This window comes from Lolium rigidum, chromosome 1, assembly GCF_022539505.1.
Source record: "Lolium rigidum isolate FL_2022 chromosome 1, APGP_CSIRO_Lrig_0.1, whole genome shotgun sequence".
NCBI classification, from domain to species: Eukaryota; Viridiplantae; Streptophyta; class Magnoliopsida; order Poales; family Poaceae; genus Lolium; species Lolium rigidum.
This window is the reverse complement of record NC_061508.1, coordinates 307,301,903-307,327,957: the sequence shown is the minus strand read 5'-3', so window position 1 is coordinate 307,327,957 and position 26,055 is coordinate 307,301,903. Positions and strand designations below refer to the sequence as shown.

The following is a 26,055-nucleotide window of genomic DNA, read 5'->3' as shown; positions in this document are numbered from 1 at the left end:
CCGGAGGACTCTTCACCGCCATGGTCGCCTCCGGAGTGATGAGTGAGTAGTTCACCCCTAGACTATGGGTCCATAGCAGTAGCTAGATGGTCGTCTTCTCCTCATGTGCTTCATTGTCGGATCTTGTGAGCTGCCTAACATGATCAAGATCATCTATCTGTAATTCTATATGTTGTGTTTGTCGGGATCCGATGGATAGAGAATATTATGTTATGTTGATTATCAATCTATTACCTATGTGTTGTTTATGATCTTGCATGCTCTTCGTTATTAGTAGAGGCTCGGCCAAGTTTTTACTCTTAACTCCAAGAGGGAGTATTTATGCTCGATAGTGGATTCATGCCTCCATTAAATCCGGGACGAGTGACGGAAAGTTCTAAGATTGTGGATGTGCTTGTTGCCACTAGGGATAAAACATTGATGCTATGTCCGAGGATGTAGTTATTGATTACATTACGCACCATACTTAATGCAATTGTCTCGTTGTTTTGCAACTTAATACTGGAAGGGGTTCGGATGATAACTCTGAAGGTGGACTTTTTAGGCATAGATGCATGCTTGGATAGCGGTCTATGTACTTTGTCGTAATGCCCAATTAAATCTCACAGTATTCATCATATCATGTATGTGCATTGTCATGCTCTCTTTATTTGTCAATTGCCCGACTGTAATTTGTTCACCCAACATGCTATTTATCTTATGGGAGAGACACCTCTAGTGAACTGTGGACCCCGGTCCATTCTTTTATATCGAATACAAATCTGCTGTTATTGTTCTTTACTGTTCTTTAGAAACAATCATCATCCACACTATACATCTAATCCTTTGTTACAGCAAGCCGGTGAGATTGACAACCTCACTGTTTCGTTGGGGCAAAGTACTTTGGTTGTGTTGTGCAGGTTCCACGTTGGCGCCGGAATCCCTGGTGTTGCGCCGCACTACATCTCGCCGCCATCAACCTTCAACGTGCTTCTTGGCTCCTCCTGGTTCGATAAACCTTGGTTTCTTTCTGAGGGAAAACTTGCCGCTGTGCGTATCACACCTTCCTCTTGGGGTTCCCAACGGACGCGTGTTGTACGCGTATCACCCCTCGCCGCTGAATCCGGCATGAACGGCGTGTTGTGGTCAACGGTCATGTCGTTGTCCCCGTACTCGGGGGATTAGCGGGCGCGGCCGTCCATCTGCGGTAGCCGCATCTGCGAGATCGATATACGGTCCGCTATGTACCCCGCGTAGTAACCCGGCGACGACCGTGAGCTCGAGATGTTGTTGAGGCCGCCGCCCAAGGTGACGCCGCTTTCGCTGCTCGATAGCGGCGATGCGGCGCCTTCTGCGGTCGGCCGTTATGAAGGAGCGGCGTTCCATCTCCTTGTCCCACTCCTCCTGCGACATGTTCGCCGGCTTCTCTTTCGGCGCGACGATGCGCGGCTTTGGCGGCGCCTTCGTTGGAGCCTTTCTCTTCGGTGGCATGGTGGCGGCGAGGGTTTTTCGGGTTGGAGGCTGGATGGGAGATGGAGCGGCAGGCGGGAGAAATGAGCGGCGGAGGGGATGGGGTTTTGGTGGATAAGATGTATAATTTGGAGATGTGTGGCTGACAGGCGGCTTCCACACCCAAAAAATTCCAGTCTCGTGAGGCGTCGGCGCGCCCGATTCGCGCCCTTGGCCAAGGGGCCGGCAACGGGGTTGCCGGCGCTTCCATCTGTTCTCGGAAAACTGCCGGCGCTATTTATGGCGCGTCGGTGTAAGCCCATTTCGCTCCCGGCCCCCAAATCGCTATTGGGGCCGCTATGTGGCGCGCCGGTGAAGATGCTCTTATAGTGTGCTTTTCACAAAAGTTGGAAGGGAAAATCTATTGAGTTCAACCTCATGAAATTATTTCTATATTTCAGGCTTTCGGCAACAACTATGAGATATGCTAGGTTTTTTCCTCCATCTAATTGAAATCAATGTTGAGTCAAAGTTGTACATTATAATTTGGTTATAGAGAATCCAAAGACTTGCTTCTCAGGCCTTTAACTATTTCTTCTGAAATATATATTTGACTGTATACGTTCGTTAGGATCAGCTCTGCCAATTTCTTGGGTAGAAGATGACACCATTGTGGTACCCCAGACAAAAAAAAAATCTAGCTTCATCCATGATTAGATGATGTATATCCAAATCACAATTATCTTTTTATAATTTATCTAGATAAATTCGTTCTAAAGGACTTTTACATCCTTCGAACGATTTCAAAAGAAATTTATAGAATTATAATCCATAAGAATTATACTAGAGATCCATTGTGATAGAAAAACAAAGTGACCATGAAATTCGCTTGGATCGCTTTTATATAGACCTGATCACATAGGATACCTAGCAAAATGTGAGATTTGGTGAAAAACAAGCAAACAAACTTGTTTTCCCTTGAATTCTTGTGGAGCATCCAGACGACTTTCTTGGAGGAATCGACAGGCCCTTGCATCTCAATCCTAGTTTTTCCCTGAATCTCGAAGAACCCTGCGCAAACCAAAGGCCTCTAGAATCCGGAAAAGTCATCGTTCCCTTTTTTGTTTCTCTGTACATAATTTGACATAATATGATGAAAGCATAGTAACAGGAGCATTTCGTCATTATCTTAACACTCTACCACTGCTAATAAGTTTTTGGCTTATGGCATCCTTTACCCTAGCATCTGGACAGGGAAAGTTGGCAGCAACTATCTCATCCCCATGGCAACAAGCCACTCTAAAGGCATCTCTACCCTCTGCATGCTAACAAAAGCGCAGAACTGAAAAGACAGAAGCTCTCATTTGCTTTAGTTAGAGGGAGAGTGAAATCCAAAAAATGTCCATGGGTGCAAGACCGCCCTCCGCTAGCTCTCTTTCTTCACGGCATTCTGCAGAAGAGAAGCCTGGCTGGCAAACCTCCCCTGCAAGAACCAAAACAGAACATGAGAACAAGTTCTTCTTCAAGCTTTAGCAAAGTATACTTGGGAGCCTCAATATTTTGTGTTTGGGTTGGAATAGTGATCTTCAGCCTGGCAAATATACATCTGCTCAAGAATTAGTTTCCGTGCTTGCCTTGACCCGAGGGCGACACTCGGCGTTCACCTTCCGTGCTTGGTACCGGGTCTTATTTGAGAGGAGGGGAGTGCACTGCTTCTGCTTGTGCTGCATTTTTTTTATGCCTCCCTCCCGAATAGCACCAGCAGCACCATTCTCTAGAAAGAGTTCCATGGCGGAACTCTTAGCCTGTAACCAAAAGTTATACACTAATCAGTTAGATCATCCTTTGCTTAAGTAACAAGCCTACATATGAGACAAATAAATAAGATGTTTCTAATGTTATAGGATCATAATTATAGCTCACATGGTCATGAACACTTTCTAATGTAGTTTACGGCTGTGTAGAACATTTAGCCAGCAACAATAATTTCTATTACGAAACAAAGCAAGCGTCAAATCATCTAAATTTGATCAGCTTTCAGCAGATGAGATAAAAAGAAGTAGAAAAATATATTTGCCAGATGCTAAGGAAAATTACAGTGACAAAAGGTTTGATACTGGAATATAATATCTTACGGTAGAATTTTAAACATAAAATAATAATGAAAGCATAATATACAATTGACAGTTTAAAAATCATCTGAAAATTCTCAGTTTTGAGAGATGCAGCCCCAGAAAGTAGAAAACACATTTTCCAGTTTCGAAGGAAATTATCAGGAAGAAAAAGTTGAACACGGAATTTAATATCTTATGGTAGACATGTCTATCGATCCAAAAGCACCAGTTTGAGCCCAACCACTCTCTAACAAGAAGAAAGGCATGGGTTGCTTGGCTTCAGGTGTCTACTGGTTGTGGCACAGCTGGGGTAAGCTATCAATCAATGAAAAGGTTCAGCGTCAAGTGTCTACCGGTTGTGGCACAACTGAGGTAAGCTATCAATCAATGAAAGGATTCAGCTTACCTGTAATTGTTATAAAGCTCATTTGTGTCTTAAGTTTACTACTGTTAAGAATATGGCAATGAAATGGCACGAACAAGGTACCAAAAATAGTTGTTGGATGAACAGTCTGTCTTTGGTGCTCATGCTAGTGAAAAAGATCTATTCTTTTGCTGTACTTTCCTTACCCTGATTAAATTGATGTAAACATGAATTCATTATGCAAAGGATGTATTAATAATAATTTGTTGCAGCAAATGAGCCTGAAAATTCAGACTCACCAAACGAAGCATTTCCTGAAAATTATGGCTCAAGCAAGATATATATAAGACCAGAATAAGATATCAGAGTTAGGAATTACAATGGGTTATTGCTCGCTGAATTTTCCATGGAAAAAGAAACAATTGTGAAGGGTCACCGTTATGTAGATTAAAATTAGGTACTACAATAGGGATTATGTCGACTGAAAAATGTTTCGCTTCTTCCATCTACACACTGCAATGTTCAAAGTTTGAACATTCAGATATCACCGCCCTTTTCCTAGGCAATTAAGTTTCTGCTGGGCATATACATGAACTCCTTTTATCTAATAATGAAATGAAACTAGAGATTCATACCAGCCCATCAGTGGAGGACGATTCAGGTGCGTTGCCGTCAGCGAACACGGAGCCTCGGTCATACCACGCCTTGAGCACCTCCTCGGTGTTGAGGCTGAGGCCCAGCCCTGTCTTGGGCGCCTTGAGCGCTAAAATTCCGTCATCCCCGTAAACAGAGTCAGGGATCTCCTCCTCACATTTCATGCATGGCCCAACCGCAATGTCCTTGAGCGCCTTCTTCTTGGTCTTCTTCTTCTTCTTCTCCACCACCAGCGGCGGTGCCAGAGGCGCCGGGGTGATGTCCTTGAGCGGTATGGCGGGGCACATCCACCACTCGCTGTCATCGTCGTGCCGCTTGAGCGCCTGCTTGATGTTTGGCCGGGAGCGCTGGAACCCGAGCCCGAGCACCATCAGGCTCCTGATGAAGGGGTCCACGGCGGAGCTGGACAGGGCGGAGGCTGACATGCCTTCCATGGTTAGTTTGCCCATGATGCCGTCGATGCCCTCGGCGGCGGCGCCCTCGTCAACGCCGGTGAGGAGGAATGAATCGGCGTCGAAGCCGTCGTCGGAGTCGAAGTCGAGCTCCCCCGGCTCGTCCGCGGCGGCGCTGTCGGGGGTGCCGGGGGAGGGCGCAGGGTCGCGGAACTCCGTGAAGAAGGCGCTGCTGACGGCCGCCGGGGAGAGGCAGGTCTTGGAGAGGACGGGGCTCCGTGGGGAGGGCGGCGGCGGGGCGTCGCGGAGGAGGCATGCGGCGTTCCCGAGGACGGGGAACGGCGGGAGGAGGTCGGCGCAGGCGGCGTCGTCGGCGAGCGCGGACGCGAGGCCGAGGAGCCGCGTTGTGTGGCCGCCGCCGACGCCGCCGGGGGAGGCGGGGAAGACGGAGGGGTACATGGATGCGAGCAGCGCCGCCGCCTCGTTGTAGGTCTGGTTGGGGCGCTTCCGCGGCGTGCGCGCCCGCTTGAGGGAGAGCGAGGAGGTGGAGGAGTTGGAGTGGGAGGCCTCGGAGAGCGTGGAGGAGGCCGAGGAGTGCGAGGCCTGGCGCAGCGGCGCTCCCGGGGCCGCCGCTCCGGCGGCCGCCGCCGCCGCCGCCTTGACCATGTCCAGGTCCGGCAGGCGCAGGCCGCCGCCGGTGGGGATGCAGGAGGACGCCATCGATCGATCGGGACCAAAATCGCGACTTTTTCGGCCCGCTGCAGAAGATCGCGATTTGGGTTTGGTTGGATTAAAGCTGGGTGGATGGAAATCAATCTGGACCCGAGATCAAAGGGAAAGGAGTTGGAAATCGCCAAAGCGGAAGGGAACCCCCCAAACCCCCACCAAACCCCCCAAACGCCGCCGCCTCGTATGGCCCCAAGCAGAAACAGGGGAAAAAGGGCAAAGTCCAAAGGGCGCGTGGAAACCGAGGAATTTCTTGTCTCGAAAGAAAGCCGCCACCGAGACCGAGAGAAGAGGGAGAGGGAGCAGCGGTGCTGCCGCCGCCGACGCCGACGCCGACGCCTGGCAGACGGCGAGAGAAAACAAAGGCGGCCCCTTTGGGAAGGAGAAAAAAAGGCGATCACCACCGCACCGGCAGGGTTAAATACGAACCCGAGACGGCAGAGCACTGCGGCCGGCCGCGGCAGAGCAGGGCCTCACGGGTTCGCCACTAGGGGCCTCGGGGAACGCGCGCAGCTCATGAAAAGATAATCAAGAGCCCACACGCTCCCGCTGCCATTAGATTGATTTTGCTCTATCTGGATCCAGTCACAAGGAACAAGAGGAGCGGCACAAAATCTGCGCTGGATTGTTGCTCCAGCCTACAGGGAGGGGGGAGCCAAGAACGGGCCAGGGGTGGGCGGAGAGAACATAGCCATTGCTAGCACGGAGCACTGTTACTAGTCAAGAGCAGCTGCAGATTAATCATCATCGTGCTGGACTCAATCAGAGGATGTGTTAAGACGTGCGACAGGATTAGTCGCCGGCGGCAACAGGGCAGCTCGCTTGGATCCTAGCAGCATGGAATTCTAGCCGGTGATTCCTCGAAATTAAACTCTAATTAAACGGCATAAAAAAATAATGACAAGAAAAATGAGGTTAACTACTACCAGTCGCTCGGTGGGAGGAGGAAGAGACAGACAGCTGAGCTGAGGTCGGTTTCAGTTGTCACTGTCACTGGCTCACACTCTTCCGCTCTCGCGGGGCCCACACACGCGCGCCGCGACACTTCCCGTGCGAAGCAGCAGGCCACCACACCTCGCTAGGATAGCAAGCTCCTCTGCCCATGTATCATGTGAGGTTTTCGTGGAGCCTGTGTATGTGGGGACTGGACTGGAGCTACACTCTCGCGCGTACGTACACGTGTGGGCGCACCAACCGGTCGAGTCCAAGAAGACCGATGGGCCTCGCTGCTGCTCTCGCACGTACACGTGTGACCTAGTACTACCACGGGCATCAACCATTCAGATTAGGGTTTGGAGCCTTGGGTCGCGGCGTGAAATTGGCTTTATTACACCATTCCCGCAACTTTCTATTAATAAAACAATTTACATAGTGCGAACAAAACATGAAAATATAAGAAGGTCAAGGCCTCCTAAGCACTAGCCTACTTCTCGCCGTCTCTAGGCACCTGGGTCAGGCGACGAGGTCTGGGATCGTCCATGGCCAGTTGAAAACCGGCGGAGCAAATGTCGGGCGGCCGGTTGTGGAGGTGGAGGTGGAGCAGCCACTGGTGCCCACGAGGGCTGATCATGGACACATAGTCATTGACAATGAAATCATATCATTGAGTGAATGATATGATGGATATTCCCATATATAAGTATTGTAACGCGATCAAAGTCATATCAAGTTCAACGTTACGATATTTATGAAAGCGAAGTAACCTAATCCTTGGACCGTGAGATCATATCTAATCTTAACCTTATGATATTTATGAAAGCGAAGTTCAACTTTATGACTAGGTCATGAGGATAAAATCAAACGGAACAGGTTGAATAGCCTTGTCAGTAACCAGATCGAACTAGGTATGATGTTTTTTTTTATGATCAAGTTTCGGACGAGTGCTGGTATCGAAGTAACAAAGGGAATGTGATACAACATAATGGTTCAAATGACGATCACATCTTCGTAGAATCCACGAGGGGTCACTATTGTTCTCCAGAACACCCTGGTGATCATTGATCGAAGAGTGCCTTGATCATGTTTGCATCATTCTTGAACCGTAGGGAAACACACTTAAGTGTTAAATAAAACTTAAGATTATTTTAGATTCAAAGGAAACACCGGAGAATAGAGAAGAGAGAACCGAAAACGGTTCAGGGAGAATCTGAAGTTGTTTGGGAGGTGTCTCGGAGAAATGGCAATTAAAGAATATGTTTACTATGTTGATTAAATGAATTAATATATTAAAATATATTTAATTTGATGACATATGATTTTTATTTAATTAAAAGGGCATCCCTACCTTATTTGGCCCATATGGAAGGGGCCCATAAAAGAAAAGGAAAAGGGAAGACGGCGTTGCCTGCCAGTACTCCCATGTGCCCAGAATGCGGAGCGGGCCATTGATGGCCGCACCAATGAGCACTGGAAGTAGAACGCAGTAGAACGCTTCCAGGCAGGCTTGGGGCGGAAGTGGGAGGACACATGCGGTCCATGACGCATCCGCGCAGATGCATTTCCAGCCTAAATTTGGGTTTTGAATGGATATGTTTGCAAGCGTTGCTCTGTTTGCGTCAGGCACTAGATTAGGTTTTCCATGTCCTTGTGTCCATGTAGACCAAAATGAACCTCCTCGAAGTTTCTAGGTGTTCGAGATGCCCTAATAATGTCATCAACAGAGAACGACTTTGCTCGTTAGTAAGACTATGAGAGTGAATGTACATCGAGCAACCGGGAATCAAAATCTCTAGGCTGATTCGATAATTTAGCTTGCTAAAACGACTTTGCGTCTAGGTGCTGGAGATGCCCTAATAATGTCATCAATATCAGAAGTACTTACGAAGAACATCAAGCATTTGAATTTTGCTAGCTCTAGGTCGATCAAGAATTAAGTTAGTCGTAGATAAACTCTGAATTATTAGATTTGCTGAATTATTATATTTGTATACTGATTCGTGTACATAAGAATTACACGTGGTATGCAATTACACATATTTCCCCCCAATTACACAGATATTACACATGAAAATGGGTGACCGAGAAGTTAATTCTACATGGACTAAAACTAGCCATGTTTTGTCTTGATAAATTGGTCAAAACAGGGCTGCTTTTATGGTCTACCAGGAATCAACTCTGGCCATTTTTCGTCAGGGAAACGAATGTTCAGATGAGCTGAAAGATACTTCGTTGTGTACCACTATGAAAAGAAGCACAGGGTACGCACTGCGTTGCGTACTTGCTTAAGCTTCTACTATTGTTATTTTTGGTTGGAGCTAAATACACCAGCAGCCCCAATACTTGTACTTTAGGTGCAGTTTAGTCTCAATAGTTGTAAAATTGGGTTAGATAGTCCCAAAAGTTGTTCCAATGTGCAAAACCAGTCCTATTGATCTGTGGTGCGGACACGTGGCTTCGGACTTCTTTCAAAATGCCCCTGCATATTTTCTATACCACGTTTGACCATGCTGACGCTGACAAAAGCGGATCCCGCCTGTCAGGTGAGAGGAAAGAAATACAAAACGAACGTGCCAGCACAGAGATTCGAACCGGCGACCTGTAAGGCCTTCCACAATGTTGCAATTTATCGGTGCCCAGTTCATTTGGGGCTTCAATCATCGGTGCCCACACGCTGTGGAGCCGGTGCCCGGATTGAAATTTCAAGGCATCGGAGCTTCTTCGTGCTCCGATTCCCACTTCCAAGTGCCACTAAAATAAGCATATTATAAGCTGCCAACAGCAACTTCTCCTCTACTCAAAATCTGGGCGTTGGCATAAGTGGGTCCAGCATTTCCTGTAGAGGCATCGACTACACTGTGAGCATCGGTGCCACATCTTTCTTTCACGGAATCGCTGCCGAGGTGGCACTGTTGTCAGGTCGTGGGCATCGACCACGCTGTGGAGGGCCTAAGACCGCACGGACGCTGGTACCACAAGCTCTTGTGATTTTTTATGTTCTAATAATGATCTTATATTTATTATCCATTATGCACAAGATGAAAGCCAACAAATCTTATCTCGTTGTTTTTAAAATGTACAAGAGCTAAAGACACTTTTCACTAAGACATCTGCTAATGTTGTTCGCCGGCCACTGTTTGGACGTGGTATTTTTTAAATGATTTTTAAATATATTTTAAAGTGTTGGAAAAATTCGACAAAAAATGTCGCACGTACATCTTAATATTCAATTTTCTCGCAAATTTGTTTCAATAAAAATAACTTTTTTGTGCCATGTGTAAAAAATACAAATTTTAGTGCTAAAAAGATCTTCTCAATGATATTTTTCTATATTTTTAGATAACACATAAATAATGTTATTTTCCCGTGAAACTTAGCGTGCGTATATGGAATATCGAAATGTACGCGTGAAATTTTTGTTTAGACTTATTTTAACATTTCAAAATATGTTTTTTGATAGCGTAAGCATATGCACCATAGATCAAAATTAAAAATAAACCGGATAATGTTCGTAACATCAAGCTCACCAGCGGACCCGCATCATGTACAAGACTGGGCAAACATGCTTAAAATGCTTGTTTTTCGAACAAAACCGTTGTACAAAGTAACAAACACAAGTAGGGCCGCCAAGCCTAGGCGACTGCCCAGGCAAGAGGGATGCTAATCCGCCTCTAATCAAGCTTGACAGGTAAGAGAATCAGCGAGGAAGTAGAACTAGCTCATGGAGCGGCTCACAATGACACTAACATATAGAATGACAGTGTATCAGGTAGTATTATTGATCTCATTACGAGAAAATAAGGTACAGCCTCCCAAAACTCCTACCATAAGTAAGAGCATTTCTAGCAGATCCCGTGAACCGGGCCAAAACTGTTCCGCTGCGGGAGGGCACTGTTCATCGTGTCTATATCTTTTTGATTTTAGCCCCAAAATCAAAAGTCAGTACTCGGCGTCAAATAAGAGCTATATGTGAGAAAATAACAAGTAAGGTTTGTTGACTGTTTGACTGAATAAAAACAACGAGATAAGATTTGTTTGGCTTTGATCTTGTGCATAATTGATAATAATAAGTTCAATACCTGGACATAAAAAATCTCAAGTGCTTTTGGTAGCAGTGTTCTTTCTGTCTTACAGGTCCCCGGTTCGAATCTCTGTATCAGCACGTTTGTGTCCGCACCACATACCATTAGGACTGGTTTTGCACATTGAAACAACTTTTGGGACTATCTAACCCCATTTTACAACTATTAGGACTAAACTGCACCTAAAGTACAAATATTAGGACTACTGGTGTATTTAACTCTTTTGGTTGCTGTCCCGTTCCTTATAAAGTAATGAAGACTCGACTGACCGTACTCGGTGACGGCACGCACCGGCAAATCGTCGTGCAAACCCTCATGAACCGATGCCATTTTCTAGGTTATTTAGTTTTGTTTTCTGATCGGCAACGGCTGTCGTACGTGGGCTGCTTGTGAGTTGTGATTAACAAATTCAGAGCACGGAACCACGAACGGAGTTTTTTTTTTGGCGGGTACACGACGGAGGTTTTGACCATTCCTCTGTGGTTGGCGCCGGATACTGTACCGGCGGTCGAGAGCATCTCCACCGGGGATTTGCCTTTTTTATCTGAGGAAGATTCCCCATACCGCTGCGCCATAGACTATTTTATGGATCGATTGAATTTAAACAAATACATAAATAATTGGACCACAAGTATATAAAGGAGTTAACCTCACTCCCTTGAAGCTGACCAAAATGATTATACGAGGGTGTGGATACCTATTCTTCACGGTTCCCTTACGAGTTTCAATGCAAAAGAGTTTGTCCTTCTTTCTAACAAACAATACGGACGTGAAGACCAACTTAGACGAATTCACCCAGAAGTTTTTGTAATTGCTTATTAAACTCTTCCATTTTTATTGTCGCCATCCAATGCTTAGAGATTGGAGTCGGTAGCAAATCTATGGTGAATGATAATTTTCATCAAACTTATGTCTATATTACAAATTTGAACAAAATTTGCTAAAAACTAAGTCTAATCTAATTGGAGTCGAAGAAGTCGGCTAGGTCAATGACCATGCCTAGGTCTGCAGCCGACCAAGCCTTGTCGAAGCCCTGCATCGCCGTCGGAGCCATGTTGTACAACTCGTGGTACGCGTGGGTCAGGCTAGTGCCCTTCGTCAGATCGTTGGGGTCGCGGAACAACAACTGCGCCTGCCGATACTCGTCACCCGCCTCTGGCTCCGACTCCTCCTTCTTCACCTTCTTCAACAGTGGTGGTGGCGGCGACTGTTTCTTCTTGGGACGGAGGAAGAGGCGGCCCTTTGGTGAGCGCGGTTCTAGCTTCGGGTTGCCGGAAAGGAAACCACGCTTCCATGGCGCGTCGACGAGCGCAGATCTGCCGTATAGTAGTTACCGTTTTCTTGATTAAATAAACATGAATAAATTATAATACGCTCTCCGTTCCATTAAACATATCAAAAGTTTATCTAAATTTAAATGTATCCAGTCACTAGGTAATCTCAAATTTCTGACATCTTTAATGGGACGGGCGGACGTACTTGTATTATGAGTCAGAGGGACTGAGGGAGTACTATGTCACTTCTGGATGATCGATGATCTGAACAGAGGTCAATACTGTGCCAAAAAGAAATTCAGAAAACGATGGAAAACTGAGCGAGAGATGAGAATCACATATTTGAACCTGGGTGGGCTCCCTCTCTCCCATAGCGTGGGCTCTCTCTACTGCTAAAACCTTCCGCCTCGCTATCGCCGTAATCCTCTCCCTGTCCACAGATTCCACCCGCCACCAGCGATGCCGCATCTGAGCCTGAGCACCAACGTGCCGGTGGACGCCGTCGTCGCCGCCGACATCATCAGGGACTGCTCCAGGGCGCTCGCCAGGATCATCGGCAAGCCAGAATCCGTAATTCCTCTTTTGTCCCTTCTCAGCGCGCACTCCATCTGTTCGACGGAATGCCTCCGCATCATGTGCTTACACGAACCTGTGCTGTCTTTCACCTCGGCGCAGTACGTGATGGTGTCGATCGACGGGTCGACGCCAATGTCATTTGCCAGGAGCGAGGAGCCCGCGGCGTACGGCGAGATCATGTCTCTCGGCGGCCTCGGCCCCGGCGTCAACGGGAAGCTCAGCGCCGCCCTCGCCGAGATTCTCGAAGCCAAGCTCTCCATCAGCGGCAGCAGGTTCTACGTCAAGTTCGACGATGTGCAGGTCCGTCCGACACATCCCTCTCCGCTCTGCCCTCTACTGACATCTTCTGATAGCTGATAGCAAGTAATGCAATTTGTGCCTCGTTCTGGTGCTGCAGGGATACAATTTGGGCTTCAACGGATCCACCTTCTGAGCTGAGACAAGTCCATCACATGGAAGATGTTGGAATGTCCAGGGACAGTAGTAATTTGGGCTTCAACGGATCCACCTTCTGAGCTGAGACAATTCCATCGCATGGAAGATGTTGGAATGTCCAGGGACAGTAGTGAAACTGGCAGTACATGCTTTACAGTCGCCTTTGTGTATCTTCTGCATCTTCCATCAGTTAACATTTCGCACATATCTGAAATTCTGATGTACCTTCGCTCCAATTCAACCGAATGTTGTTCTGAGAAGTTGTGACGCCGCAGGAGAAACATAGTTCGAAAATACTCCAGTAGAAAGATTGAGAGTTTACACTTCTTTGCTGAATTTCTTTTACCAAGAAGTGGACTAAAATTTGACCACCATAGTGCATCGTCAAATTCAGCCTATACATAAATTTTCTGGTACTGCATTTTTGCAGTAAACTTCAGAATTTATACCATTCTATCCAAACAGAGAACACCATACAAACTACAATTTCTACTGCTCTTGAAGAAACACGACAGATCTGGTTAAACCACCATAAAGCAAAACAGATGGAACTAAGGTCACTCGAAAGTTGACACCTCCATATATAGAGGAGCAGTCTAAGATTACAACTTACACTCAGGTTAAAAAGAAAAGATTACAACTTACACAAGCCTCTGATAACCGAGTTCTTCATAACTGAATTCTGCTTCTACAACACAGTACAACATATATACTACAAGTAGTAATCCATAGCCAGAAAAATCCATACGCTGGCTTATTGTGCAAATATTTACAGAACAGATCACCGGCCGTGACATCTTGATAGGTGTGATAGTCGATGTAAGATTTATACAAAAAACGAACATGCGAAGAACCTGGTGCGCCATACTGCTCTCACATGTTCATTCCTGCTTGTCACATATTCACCATTGTGGCGGCCTCAGGGTGGTACTGGAGCATCTCCTGCCACAACATTTCTCGGATCGTCTCTACGCCGATGTTTTCATCAATATCAAGATCAATGGGTACCTGGGCAGGAGGGTTTGCGGCTGGATCATACAGTGCAGACATGTAGGGGTGTGCCAGAGCCTCAAGGACACTAATCCTTTTGGAAGGATCAAAGACAAGCATCTTCTGCAACAGATCAATGGCAAGAGGGTGTGCCTGTGGGTACATGTTAGAGAGGGGAATCCCTGGGGTGTATGGAAGGGATTTGATGTAGTTGCGAGCTTTCCGGTTGTCGATGAACTCAAGGTCACTGTCACTCATGGTGCCAAGAACATTGACTATAAGCTTAAGCTGATTTAGGCACTCGGTTCCTGGAAAGATCGGCTTGCGGCCAAGTAGCTCAGCAAATATGCAGCCAACAGACCAGACATCTATGGAGGTGCCATAGTTGTCGCAGCAGAGCAGCAGCTCAGGAGCTCTATACCAGCGGGTGACAACATATTCAGTCATAAACTGACCTTTAGTGTTGTTTGTGCGAGCCAGGCCAAAGTCACAGATCTTCAGATCACAGTTTGCATTAACCAGAAGGTTCCCTGGTTTAAGGTCCCTATGGAGAATCCCTGCTGAATGAAGGTACTTCAGCCCTCGGAGTAGCTGCAGTAAACAAAAAGGCTGCATCTTAAGACTATTGTTTGGTTGACAAAATATTTACTGAAATTGTAAATCAATCAGCACAAAATCCAAAGATATCACAGTAACAAACTAACATTATTGTATTTGTTCACTACAATATGCCCAATTCTGGCGTCTGTGCATTGCTTTTGTTTAGAAAAGTTACAGAAAGGCTTAAGCTCTATATGTTCATGCAAATAGCCTGTGCAAATCTAGATGTGTATTAAGTTGCTTTTAAGAAATATACAATTTGTAAGGGCAAGCACCGTTTGGGAGCAGCTATAGAAGCTCTACTATAGACATACTGAGAAAACTGTGCTTCCTCCATTACTTCGCAGATATTTCTTTTGGTAACTTAACTACTCCCTGTGTACTGGTTTATTAGGTCGACACGTAGTTCAAGAAAAAAGTTTTACCATAAATTTGGGCAAGAAAACATAAATTATATGTCACAAAGATCATACCATTGGAAATGTCTTTAGAATGTGAATCCAACGGTTTAGTTTTCGTGACATAAGATTCATATTTTGTTAACCAAATTTACAGTCAAACATTTTTCTTAAACTACGTGTAGGCTTAGCAAACCAGTATGGAGGGAGAGTTGGAAATCAATAACTTAAGATAGACCACGAAGTTAATGTAAATTTGTACAGGACTAAAACAGCATTGTATCGCCACACAAGAACCTTTTCTGAAACTGACAAATAGATTAAACAAGATTTTGGCAACCACAAACCTAGGCATCAGACATGAATTATACTTCTAGTTAGGTAATTTGGCATCGCTTAGATGAAGGCTAAAAGTATAATCAGCTCTATTTTGATTTGTATCGGAAGTAAAAACTGCAGACAGGTCATGGGAGACTAACTATGGCTAGCAACACATAACAGTGACTTTGAGGTGAATGCTGCGGTCTTAAAGAACTAACTTATGACAGAATGGTGAACAAATGGAAGACTATGTACTCAGGCGGAAAGCAAGTGCAAGAATGAAAAAACAGTGCAAACCCTTATACCTGAAAAAGGAAATACTGGCAGTGGTCATTGGAAAGCGGCTGCGACGACTTGACAATCTGATGCAGATCGGTGTCCATGAGCTCGGAGACGAGGTACACATCCTTGAAGCTCCTCCTATGTATGGGCATCATTATATCCTTCAAACAGATCACATTTTCATGACGCAGGTGACGCAGGAGCTTGAGCTCGCGCAGCGTCCTGAGCGCGTCGACGCGGTTGTCGAAGACGTTGTTGATCTTCTTGATGGCGACCTTCTCGTTGGTCTCCTGGTTGATGGAGGAGCAGACGATCCCGTAGGCGCCCCGCCCGATGGGCTTGATGGGCACGTACTTGGTGTCGATCTCGAACATGGTCTGCCACATGGTGTAGTAGTGCTTGCCGTGGTTGCCCATGCCGTTGGGAGGATCCACCATCATCGCCATTTTCTGCCGAGGGGAAGGAAACTTTTGAGATACAAGTCTACAAGGAAAACACTGGAAGCATAGCAAGGAAAACACTGGAAGCATAGCAAGGAAAAATGTTCACTAATTTACTGTTGACAGGCATGCAGTGTGAGTGACGATCTTAGGCTACACCGATTTGCAGTAGTTTCGCACAGATGACGCTTGTGAACTTGACTTCTTCCATGGTATTGTAGCAGCCTCTGCTTCCATCCCACAGTTTGTTTGACTTTTTTTTTCGATAAAGACATTCTGTTTGACTAACAGAACACAGAGATTTTTTACTACAGTGCCTAACACAATTTGTTTGACTGAGCCGGTGATTCTTTTGTGAATCAGAGCCACCCTCCCCTACCAAATCCCAGACGTAGAGCACCGCAATTCAAAGCTCAATCGGATCAAAATTGCCGCATTTAGACGCAAATCCTCCCGCCCTGCTACCTAACACGAGCATACATCCTAGCCGCAGCGGCCGGAAGCAGCCCAATTCGCCGGCGGCAAGCAAGCGGCGCCGCCTAAGCTCAGTAAGATGCCTCAGGAAAGAAAGAAAGAACTCGTGCAAGAAATGGAGGGAGAGAGACGCTGCTCGCATCTCCCAGGGGGAATCGATCGCTCACCTCAGGACGCAGGAACAGCAGCAGCAGCCGATCTGAAGGTCTGTCCACCGGGAGAGGACTTCCGGGAGCTGGGGAGGAATGGAGGGGAACGCGCGCGCGCACGCGGAGGGCAGGAGGCGGAGAGCGACCGAGCAGACGGGCGCACTCGCTATTTTTTAATTGCTGGGGACTACTATACCACTAGCACTGGAGCTGGAGGAGTGGGAATTGGAAGATGGCGACGGGGCGGTGCCGCTCGGAAACAGCGAGGGGGCGGCTACACGCGGCGGGATAGGTAGAGAGCTCGTCCAAGCCGCCGCCATATATACCCACGCCGCGCCCACATGGCCAGGAGACACATGGCCGGCCCTCCTCCCTCCTTCCATTCCCGGTAAGCCGCCCGCCGGCTTTCCGGCCGAGGCCGGAGGCCGCGGCCGCATGCGCCCACGTCCGCGTAGCGTGCGCCTCCGTCCCGACGGCCGTGCGTGCGTGTCCGGCGCCGGGCGGGGCCACGAAGGCGCGTCGACTTCTGGGAGGCCGATCTGGGCAGCGGTTTCGTGGCCTTTTCGTCCCGGTGTTTTGTCCGCCTCGTGAACCCTGCGATACACGGAGCAGCGATGCGCGCGCGCACGCCAGGGCAATGATGTGAGTCACTGGCTGGTGGCTGCCCAACTTTTTGGAGAGAACCTTCATTCACAGGAAAGGTATGACGTAGAAGTAGGATAGATAAGGGCGTGACGATAGAAGCGCACTGTCCAACTGAATCTGGATAAAACTTTCGACATATGCATGCCAGTGCTATGGTCCCATTAATATGTCTTTCTCTCAAAAGCTCGATTTGGGTTTTCTCTTTCTCTCACATTTTCACTTTATGGCTGAAGAAGCTGCCTCCTGATGAAGAGGCTGCCTCCTCATCCGAACCTAATTTGGACCACCCGAACCAAGATAAAGTTGTGAGGCAGCACCCCTGGGGCTATGCATTAGGCATGCCCTAAGTCATCACCTACGTCCACGACGAAGAGATGCATAGCGCACCTCCAGCCATCTTCCTGACGAGGCAGCTCGTAGGCTTTTTTTCATCCGGACGATGAAAAATGGTTCAATCGCGTCCTCGGATTCTCGCTTTCGTTCGGCTTTCATCCATCCGGCGAGTCCATGTCAACCCGGCCCCCCGGGCGCGCTCGGGAAGTCCGGAGGAAACAAAAGCGTGGGAAACGTCGAGGAAGGTTCCCGCGCGCCTAGTGGACCCGACTTGTCGACGAGAGAGGTCGGTCGTCGTCCTCATCGCATCGTCTTCCGCGCGCTGTAAAAGCCTGCCGCCGATCAGTCGTCGCCGCGGCGAGTTAATGCCATCTCCTCGAATTCACGCGTTGCTCCCCTCTATTTATCACGCGTCTGGCAGCATTCACCACCACCGTCCCCCTTCTCTCTCCACTCTTCTGTCGCCGAAAAAAACCTCGGCTCCTCTCCTCCAAAGGCGAACCGTTTCCCCGACGACGGCGCAGCGAACAACGGCTTTGGCTGGCTTCCCTGCAGCAGTGGGAGGGCCGGCTCTTCTACATGGCGGGCTACCCGGCGCCGTCGGACTTCCGCGCGCCTAGAGGCTGGCGTCTGAGCGCGGGAGGTGTCCCGATTCCGCCGCCGCAAGGTGACGCCCTCGTGCCGGAGATCGAGGCGGTGCTCGCCACCATGAGCGACGAGCAGCGCGCCGAGCCGCGCTTCTTCCTAGAGAACTACAAGGCCTGGACGCAGTTCTTTCGCGACTGGTACGACTGCGAGCTGGCAGCCTATGGCGGCCCTCCCCCACCTCCCGCACGCAACAATGTCGCCGGCCGCCGCCGCTGGTGGAGCGCGCCGGGACGCACCCTCAAGAACGTGCTCGCGCACATCGAGGGCGACAACTTCCCCGTGCTGGGGATGCCGCCGCCGACGGCGGTGCCTTTCGTGTCGCGCCGACACGGGAGCTCTTGGATGACGCGGCGAATTGCGTCTTCCCCGTCGTCGGGATCGGCGTCAAGGTCGGCATCCCGTTCGTGCGGAACGGTGCCTCCTGTGACGCTGACGACCTCCCTGTGCGCCGTCAAGAAGGAGCCGCCCTCCCCACCGCCAACCAGAGGGTGCATCAGCCATCCGCGAGGGGGGCGCCTCCTCTCCGTCACACGGCCGAAAGAGGAAGACGAAGAAGGAGGACGCATCGGCCGCAGCGGCTTCCGACCTCGCTGCCGAGGAGGCCGCGCAGGCCGAGGCCGCCGCCATCCGCGAGACCATCGCGAGGTCGATCGACGACCTCGTCCCCGCCGACAACGCCCTCCCCATGGACGCGGCGCTCGCCTGGTCCTGGAAGTACTAGGAGAGGGAGAAGGCAGAGCAGCAGCGGCGTCTTCTAGACCTGGCGGCTGCGCGGCTCCACGCCGCCTGCGTCGCACCCGCCCGTGGAGCGCCGCTCATCAAGTTGGAGGATCCATCAAGGATGAGTGGTACCGGCTGACGCCGTCACCGCCACGCCACGGCGACCCTGGGCCGGGTTCCAGCCGTTGGGGAGCCCCCGGCCAGAACAACAGCCAGCAGGCGCCGCCACCCGAGGACGCCGGCGACTCCAACGACGACACCGACTACACGGCGTTCTACCGCCATTTCAGCATGTAGAATGACGTGTTTTTACGTTTAGTTCATATTCGCTCTAGCCGAATTCAAATATATTACGAATTCGGTCTATATGTACGGAACTCGTCTATATAATATCTCTAAATTTATCCTAAGTTTGAACGTATTTCTTCTTGTTCTGTTGAATTAGCCATTTCACCTTAATTTCCTTGGGCTCGCCGCTAAAAAAATGAACCTTCCAAGCCGAAATGTACATTTTCTGATTTGTCTTTTTGTGACACTAGGTAGCACTATTCATGCTGATTTTCTCTTTTTTGTTTCTCAGTGTCCATGTCGATTTTGGATATGAAATTTTGAGATGTTGTAGGGACATGCTTCATGAGTACTCACATTTTTTCGTATAATTTTTTAACACGTATAAAATATGTTTTTTTATACGGTAGCACGGTAGCATGCAAAGAGGTGGTAGCACTAGATATGCTCTCGTATGCAGGAAGCAAATTAAGACATCTATCCCTAGAGTAAACTTTTAGATTTTACGGGCTAAACCGTTCCCGCCAATCCTCAATATCTTTAGAGAGTAAATAAAATCATAAGAGTTGAACTGTTAAAAATGATATGTCGATCTTTTTTCTCCAGAACGCACTTTGATGCTATTGTATACTGCTTATGGGCGCGTTTGGTGGCCTGCATGCTCTGTGGCTCGCATCGGGTCAGTAATTTTCGGCCCGTTTGGTTGTTGGTTTATTCACGTTGTTGCATCATACGGTTCTCAAAGCAGTGTTTTGCCTGCATCTAGAGGAACGCTTGAATCACTAGTTTCTCCAGGCCTGTTCTCGCGCTACTTTGGCTCCACTAATGCAACGGTTGCATGAGTTGTTGCTTACCCTCACTCTCCCTTATACTATTCCATACACTCTCTCCCAAATCAACACAAATATAGTCCGAATTGAAATAAGTTGTGCACGAAAAAGATGTGTGTCGATGATAAAAATCAATTTCCACAATCGGTTTCGAGTTTCATCGGTCGTAAATCATCAATTTTGTGTATGAAGTTTTAAGTGAATTTTGCCAAATTCGTTACACACGTTCAACCGTTTAAAATTTTCTTTGAGGAGTAGGTTCACCTCACCATTACGCATGATTTTCATGTTGACAGGTTTTTGTTTCGGTGTACATACACTGATACATAAATGACTCACATGTATACTGTAATCTGTACATATGTGTGAGTAAGGTTTGGACTACTTTTGATCAACTTCTGACTCGCCATCTTCATGGACGGCGACGTGGTGATGATAGGTGAGAAGTGAAAGGTGATAATCCATGGTGGTGGAGTCATGGTGGTGTTCGTCTTCGTGGTCGGCGACGTGCTGTGACCGACGATGTCATGGTGGTGTTCGTCTTCGTGGTCGTCGATGTGCCCATGCTTGTGACTGCCGTGACCGACGGTGTCCTGGTAGTGTTCGTCTTCATGGTCGCCGACATCGTGATGCTTGTGACCGGCGTCACCGACGGTGTTATGGTGGTGTTCGTCTTCGTGGTCGGTGAGGTGCCCATACTTGTGACCGCGTGACCGGCGGTGTCCTGGTGGTGTTTGTCTTCGTGGTCGGCGACATGGTGATGCTTGTGACCGGCGTGACCAACGGTGTCATGGTGGTGTTCGTCTTCGTGGTCAGCGACGTGCCCATGCTTGTGACTAACGTCACCGGCGGTGTCATGGTGGTCTTCATCTTCGTGATCGGCGACATGGTGATGCTTTTGACCGGCGGTGCCATCGCCGACGTGCCGAAGCTTGTGAATGGCAGTGCCATGGTGGTCTTGTGATATGTGAGGTAAGGTCACCATGTTGCCATGTAGGTGAGGCTACGAAATCATGCGACCAACCAATCAAAGTGTCACTTGGGTGCCACCCGATGCAACCCAGCCTATTAAATGATGTACGATTTGTGAAACGGAGCTCATCCGGAACGAGATGGGAGTCCCATCTCACTGGCTTAGTGAGCCATAAATCTTATGCAGCCTACCAAACTCCCCCTATGTGTTGGAGTATCTCCTTTAAACAACGGGAAAAATCACATTTTCCATTAAGTAAGGAGAAGAGAGTTGTTCTAGGTGGCTTCAGTGTATCATCCGTGTCACTTGTTGTACTCCCTCTCTCATAGTTTATAGGCGTGCGCGTATCCTTATATCGCAAATTTGATCAAGTTAGCATTAGTTATATTATAAAAATTATATCATTAGAAAGTTTAAATGTTTTATTTTCTAATGATATAATTTTTTGCATTATATAATTTCAATTATATAGATTAAATTGGCGACCTAGGGATACGAAAAAGACTAGTAAATCGAGACGGAGGAAGTACTTGTTTAGTAACCAACACGGTGACTGGTTAGTTAGTGGTTACGCTTACACAACTCAAGAGTGACTAGCTTGCCAACCTTTTGGATCTCTAGTGGGCAAAATGGTATGGTACGCCGTAGGTTCACCCTTTCCTACCGCCACACTTAATGTGCTAGTGGAGGAACGCTATCCATGGAAATTACTAACAAATCTTAGTCTACTCTTTTATCGACAAATAAATTAGGCAAAAAGCTTTACATTTTCCCATAATTAAGAAGAAGAGAGTTGTTCTAGGTGACTTCAATGATATCATTTGTGTCACTTGCTATACTTGTTCAGTAACTAATTCGTGGCAAGCGATTGGTTATGCTTACACAACTCATGAGTGAGTAGGATGCACAACTTTTTGGAACTATTGTGGCCAAAAGGTACACCGGGGTTAGCCTTTCCTACTGCCCCGCGTAATATCTAATTATAATGCTTGAAGGGTTACTTACTACTCTTTCATCGGAAACAAATTAGGTGATACTTTATCCATTTTATCTTATATTGATGACATTCCCATCAAATTCATAGTACTTAATATAAATTGAAAATCGTTTTGATTCTTTTGTTCTTATGTAAACAAGTGGCATAAGAAAGAGAGGTGATGCGTGCCAGGTGAGGGGAGGGAGGAGGAGGGTATGACTTCCCATGTGGTGGCTAGGTTTGAAAACGTAGGGTAATCGATGTAGGGGTATTTCCTTAGCACCGTACAAGGGCCAGCATATCACACATATATATATATAGGGGTAGATTACAGAGTTGTATATGGTTGGTTTATATACGATACCATGCCGATACGTGTAAAATATACACTTTATCACCCTCCCTCAATTTTAGCCAGGAGTAGCAAGGTTGAGATTGTGTCTACAAAACCGAAACAATGGCAAAGGGAGAGGTTTAGTGAATATATCAGCTAGCTGATTCTTGGAGGAGATAAACCGAATCTGTAGAAACTTCTAGGCAACCCTTTCTCGAACAGAATGAAAATCCACCTCTATGTGCTTAGTACGAGCATGAAACACATGATTGGACGAGAGAAAAGTTGCTCCAACATTGTCACACCATAAGACTGGCGAACTTCTTTGAGACACCCCAAGTTCAGCCAGTAGAGCATGTACCCAAATCAACTCTCCAGTAGCATTAGCAAGTGCTTTATACTCAGACTCTGTACTGGAACAAGATACAGTGGCCTGTTTACGAGCACTCCAAGAAACCAGGTTACCACCATAAAAGACGGCATATCCCCCGGTTGATCGTCGATCATCAGTCCGCATCAGAAAAAGCAGACAGGAGATCAGGAGACGAGGTAGGATGTCTCAATAACATACCATAAGACAAGGTGCCCTGAACATAGTGCAAAATACGTTTAAATGCTGCCCAATGAGAACATCGCGGTGCAGATAGATATTGACACACCTTGTTCAGCAAATGATAAGTCAAGTCTCGTCATAGTAAGGTACTGTAAACCGCCAACAATGCTGTGATAGCGTGTAGACTCCTCAACTGAAAGTAGTGTGCCATCTGTAGAGCTAAGCTTATCAGTAGAACACATAGGTGTAGATACCGGAGTGGACTTAAGAAGACCATCCCGTCACAAAAGCTCCAATGCATACTTATGCTGACTCAGATGGAGACGACCAGGGGAGCGCTGCACTTCAATACCAAGGAAGTAGTGTAATTCTCCAAGATCTTTGAGTGCAAACGAAGTACCAAGCTGATGGAGGAGACGATCAATAGCGGTAGATGAAGAGCTTACTACAATAATATCATCAACATAGACCAATAAATAGATGGTAAGGGCCGATTTCCGAAGAATGAAGAGAGATGTGTCATCCGTAGACGCCGCAAATCCAAGACCATGGAGAAAAGAGCTAAGACGGGCATGGCAAGCGCGAGGAGCCTGTTTAAGTCCATAAAGAGCACTGTCAAGACGACACATGTACTGAGGGTGTGAATGATCCTCAAAGCCAGGAGGTTGACGCATATAGACCTCTTCTTCAAGAACTCCATGTAAAAAGGCATTCTGAATATCCAACTGCCGAAGATGCCACCCCTGAGTAAGAGCCATGGATAGAAGAAGACGAATAATAGTCGGTTTAACAACCGGACTGAAGGTATCTTCATAGTCAAGGCCATAGCGCTGCTTCAAGCCTTTAGCAACCAGTTGGGCCTTATATCTCTCTATAGTACCATCTGACTTCTGCTTAATCTTAAACACCCACTTGCAGTCAATGATGTTGACACCAGGCCGAGGAGGAACTAGCCGCCAAGTATTGTTGGTCTGTAGTGCTGAGCATTCAGCTTCCATAGATGCACGCCAGTGAGCACATGACATGGCATCTTGATGACCACGAGGCTCATTGTGAACAAGATCATCCGTACGAGCAGTATGCCACGCAATGGTTCCATCAGTGCATGTCTTGGGATGACGGACACCACACATTAGGCGCGTGGTAACGCCTGGGCGAGGAGCAGGGCGGGCGACGAAGAGCTCTCAGGAGGCGACGTGGTTGACGTAGCCGAACCAGGCGATGGCGCAGATGGGCCGTCGGGCGGAGGTGGTCCGGACGATGCAGAGGGCGTAGACGGGCCGTCGTCGGCCTGAGGTGCATGGCTAGACGAGGAGAGCACGTGATCGACGTGCATGCGATCGACGTGCATGCGATCGACGTCGTTGTGCGCCTTATCGCTATCAGGATGAGCGCCCTCCATGTGATCATCAAGTAACTCCAGGCGAGCGCCACACCCCAAACCTGCACCAATGGTCTTAAGTTTTCACCCTGAAGATAGTCCCCACTCTTAAAATATTGCCTCCAACAAGGTCATTGCTAGGCACAACCAATTAAGGCCAGATCTTGGGTTTTCACCCTGAAAGGTAGGACTCTGAATTTCACCTGTGCTGTCGTCCCCACTTTCATACCACTTTTGGGGAGCCCAGAAAGCCAAGCAAGTCCCTCAACATCGCGGGGACTTGAACCTCCATTAGCTAGTCCACCAATCCGGCCTTCATGATATTCCTTCTTCTGACTTCACCATGGACCAAAAAGTCATTTGATGTGAACACGGAATAGAGCTTCGCGCCGCTCCCTCTGGAACCAAACGGTAGGAACAAAAGCATGGGTGCGCGCGACCGAATACCACCGATCCAACAAACTCCAGGCAAAAGATGCACTGGTCCATTCGCCGACGGAGCTTTCCGAAACTCATCACTCCAGCCATATCAAAGCAGACTGACCTCCGGTAGGTCTTCATCTTCGCATGCGAGAAACCCGAGGACCGCCACCAAAACAAAGCTAGACTAGCAGCCCCCACGCTGCCAGTCACTCCTGCCGGATCACCAGAGAAGAAGAGGCGGCGCAAAGCACCGACGATGGATTTGCCGAAGCCCTGGATCCTGCGACGATTGGGACCTAGAGGACCCAAATCATGCGTAGATCACCGCCACCGCCGAACCGCCGGCCGCCACGCTCCATCCACTCCTCCATGCGGATCGGCGAAGTGCATCAGGCAACGGTCAAGCAGCCGCGCCGCCCGACATTCTCAGCCTTCGCCTCACCGCCTCCCATGATGTGCCGCCGCGGAAGTCCTCTCCACCCCATCGCCCTTTGACGAGAGGGGCGCCGCCACCATCACCGGAGACGGAAGCAGCGGCGGCCTGAGGGACGGCTGCTGGGGCTTGGGGACGGGGCCCTCCGCCGCCGCTTGGGAGGGGGGCGGCAAGGGAGGTAGTGTTTTGCGAGGGGAGTTGATCTGCAAAAAGCCTATATTTGAAAAGTTAGTTTCGGACATCATAGCTTAGAATGGATAAACGTCAGTATTTTAAGATTTTAAAAAGGACACGCATAAAGTAGTCATCAATTTGGCGAAAACGATAATTCTTACACCAAAGATCTGAACCAAGATGTAAAATAATGCAGTTCTGATTCCCTCCTCCCCCTCTCGTCCAGCTATAGTAGTTGAGAGTCGCTTTTCGTTGGCTGGGCCGCTCCGAGGCCTCCTCCTCCGGATTAGCCAGCCGGAGATGGTCAAGGATGGACGCCGGATTAGATAGGTTTAGTATTAGGTGTAGATCTAGCTACTTTACCCATGTGGAGAATGGCTTTATGCCCATGGGGATATGGTCACGGTGGAGATGGAGAGGCTCCCGGTGGCCTGTGGCCATCTGGCTGCTCGACGCGGCGCTCCGATGGTCGGAGCCGGAGCCGGAGGGCGGCGGCGCTTCCACAATCCCTGCAATAATCCTATCTGCTTTCTCTCTCTATCTGGACAGATTCGTCCTGGATCTTGCTCTTCCTGGCCACCATGGTGGTGGAGAAGGCGGAGCAATCCTTGATGGCTCGGTCCTTTGCAGATCGACGGAGTGGCGGTGGCGGTGGTTCTACTTCTTCACGGAGCTTCACAGCTAGAGGTCTTCTTGCCTCTCGCTATCC

At 48.3% G+C, this 26,055-nt stretch overlaps 3 protein-coding genes across 4 annotated transcripts; 1 reads left to right on the top strand and 2 right to left on the bottom strand.

Annotated features, from left to right (window-relative positions):
* Nucleotides 1-2,519: 2,519 nt before the first annotated feature.
* Nucleotides 2,520-5,725, bottom strand: LOC124684086 (protein CHLOROPLAST IMPORT APPARATUS 2-like). The gene is made up of 3 exons (XM_047218487.1): nt 4,542-5,725; nt 3,063-3,233; nt 2,520-2,911 (listed from the first exon to the last, which is right to left on the bottom strand). The coding sequence occupies exons 1-3, from the start codon at nt 5,670-5,672 to the stop codon at nt 2,855-2,857; spliced, it is 1,359 nt and encodes a 452-aa protein (XP_047074443.1). The 5' UTR covers nt 5,673-5,725; the 3' UTR covers nt 2,520-2,854.
* A 6,630-nt stretch (nt 5,726-12,355) lies between these two features.
* On the top strand, nt 12,356-13,241 carry LOC124684085 (macrophage migration inhibitory factor homolog). 2 transcript variants are annotated; one of them, XM_047218486.1, is made up of 4 exons: nt 12,356-12,540; nt 12,646-12,846; nt 12,944-12,989; nt 13,072-13,241. In XM_047218486.1, exons 1-3 carry the CDS (start codon nt 12,430-12,432, stop codon nt 12,977-12,979), a joined length of 348 nt encoding a protein of 115 aa, XP_047074442.1. In that variant the 5' UTR covers nt 12,356-12,429; the 3' UTR covers nt 12,980-12,989; nt 13,072-13,241. The 2 variants fall into 2 exon arrangements, with proteins under 2 accessions (XP_047074442.1, XP_047074441.1); XM_047218485.1 differs by having other exon boundaries at nt 12,369-12,540; nt 12,944-13,241.
* Nucleotides 13,242-13,513: 272 nt separating this feature from the next.
* On the bottom strand, nt 13,514-16,784 carry LOC124697396 (mitogen-activated protein kinase 4-like). Its single transcript, XM_047229998.1, has 3 exons — nt 16,654-16,784; nt 15,596-16,021; nt 13,514-14,562 (listed from the first exon to the last, which is right to left on the bottom strand). Exons 2-3 carry the CDS (start codon nt 16,016-16,018, stop codon nt 13,876-13,878), a joined length of 1,110 nt encoding a protein of 369 aa, XP_047085954.1. The 5' UTR covers nt 16,019-16,021; nt 16,654-16,784; the 3' UTR covers nt 13,514-13,875.
* Between the last annotated feature and the right edge of the window lie 9,271 nt (nt 16,785-26,055).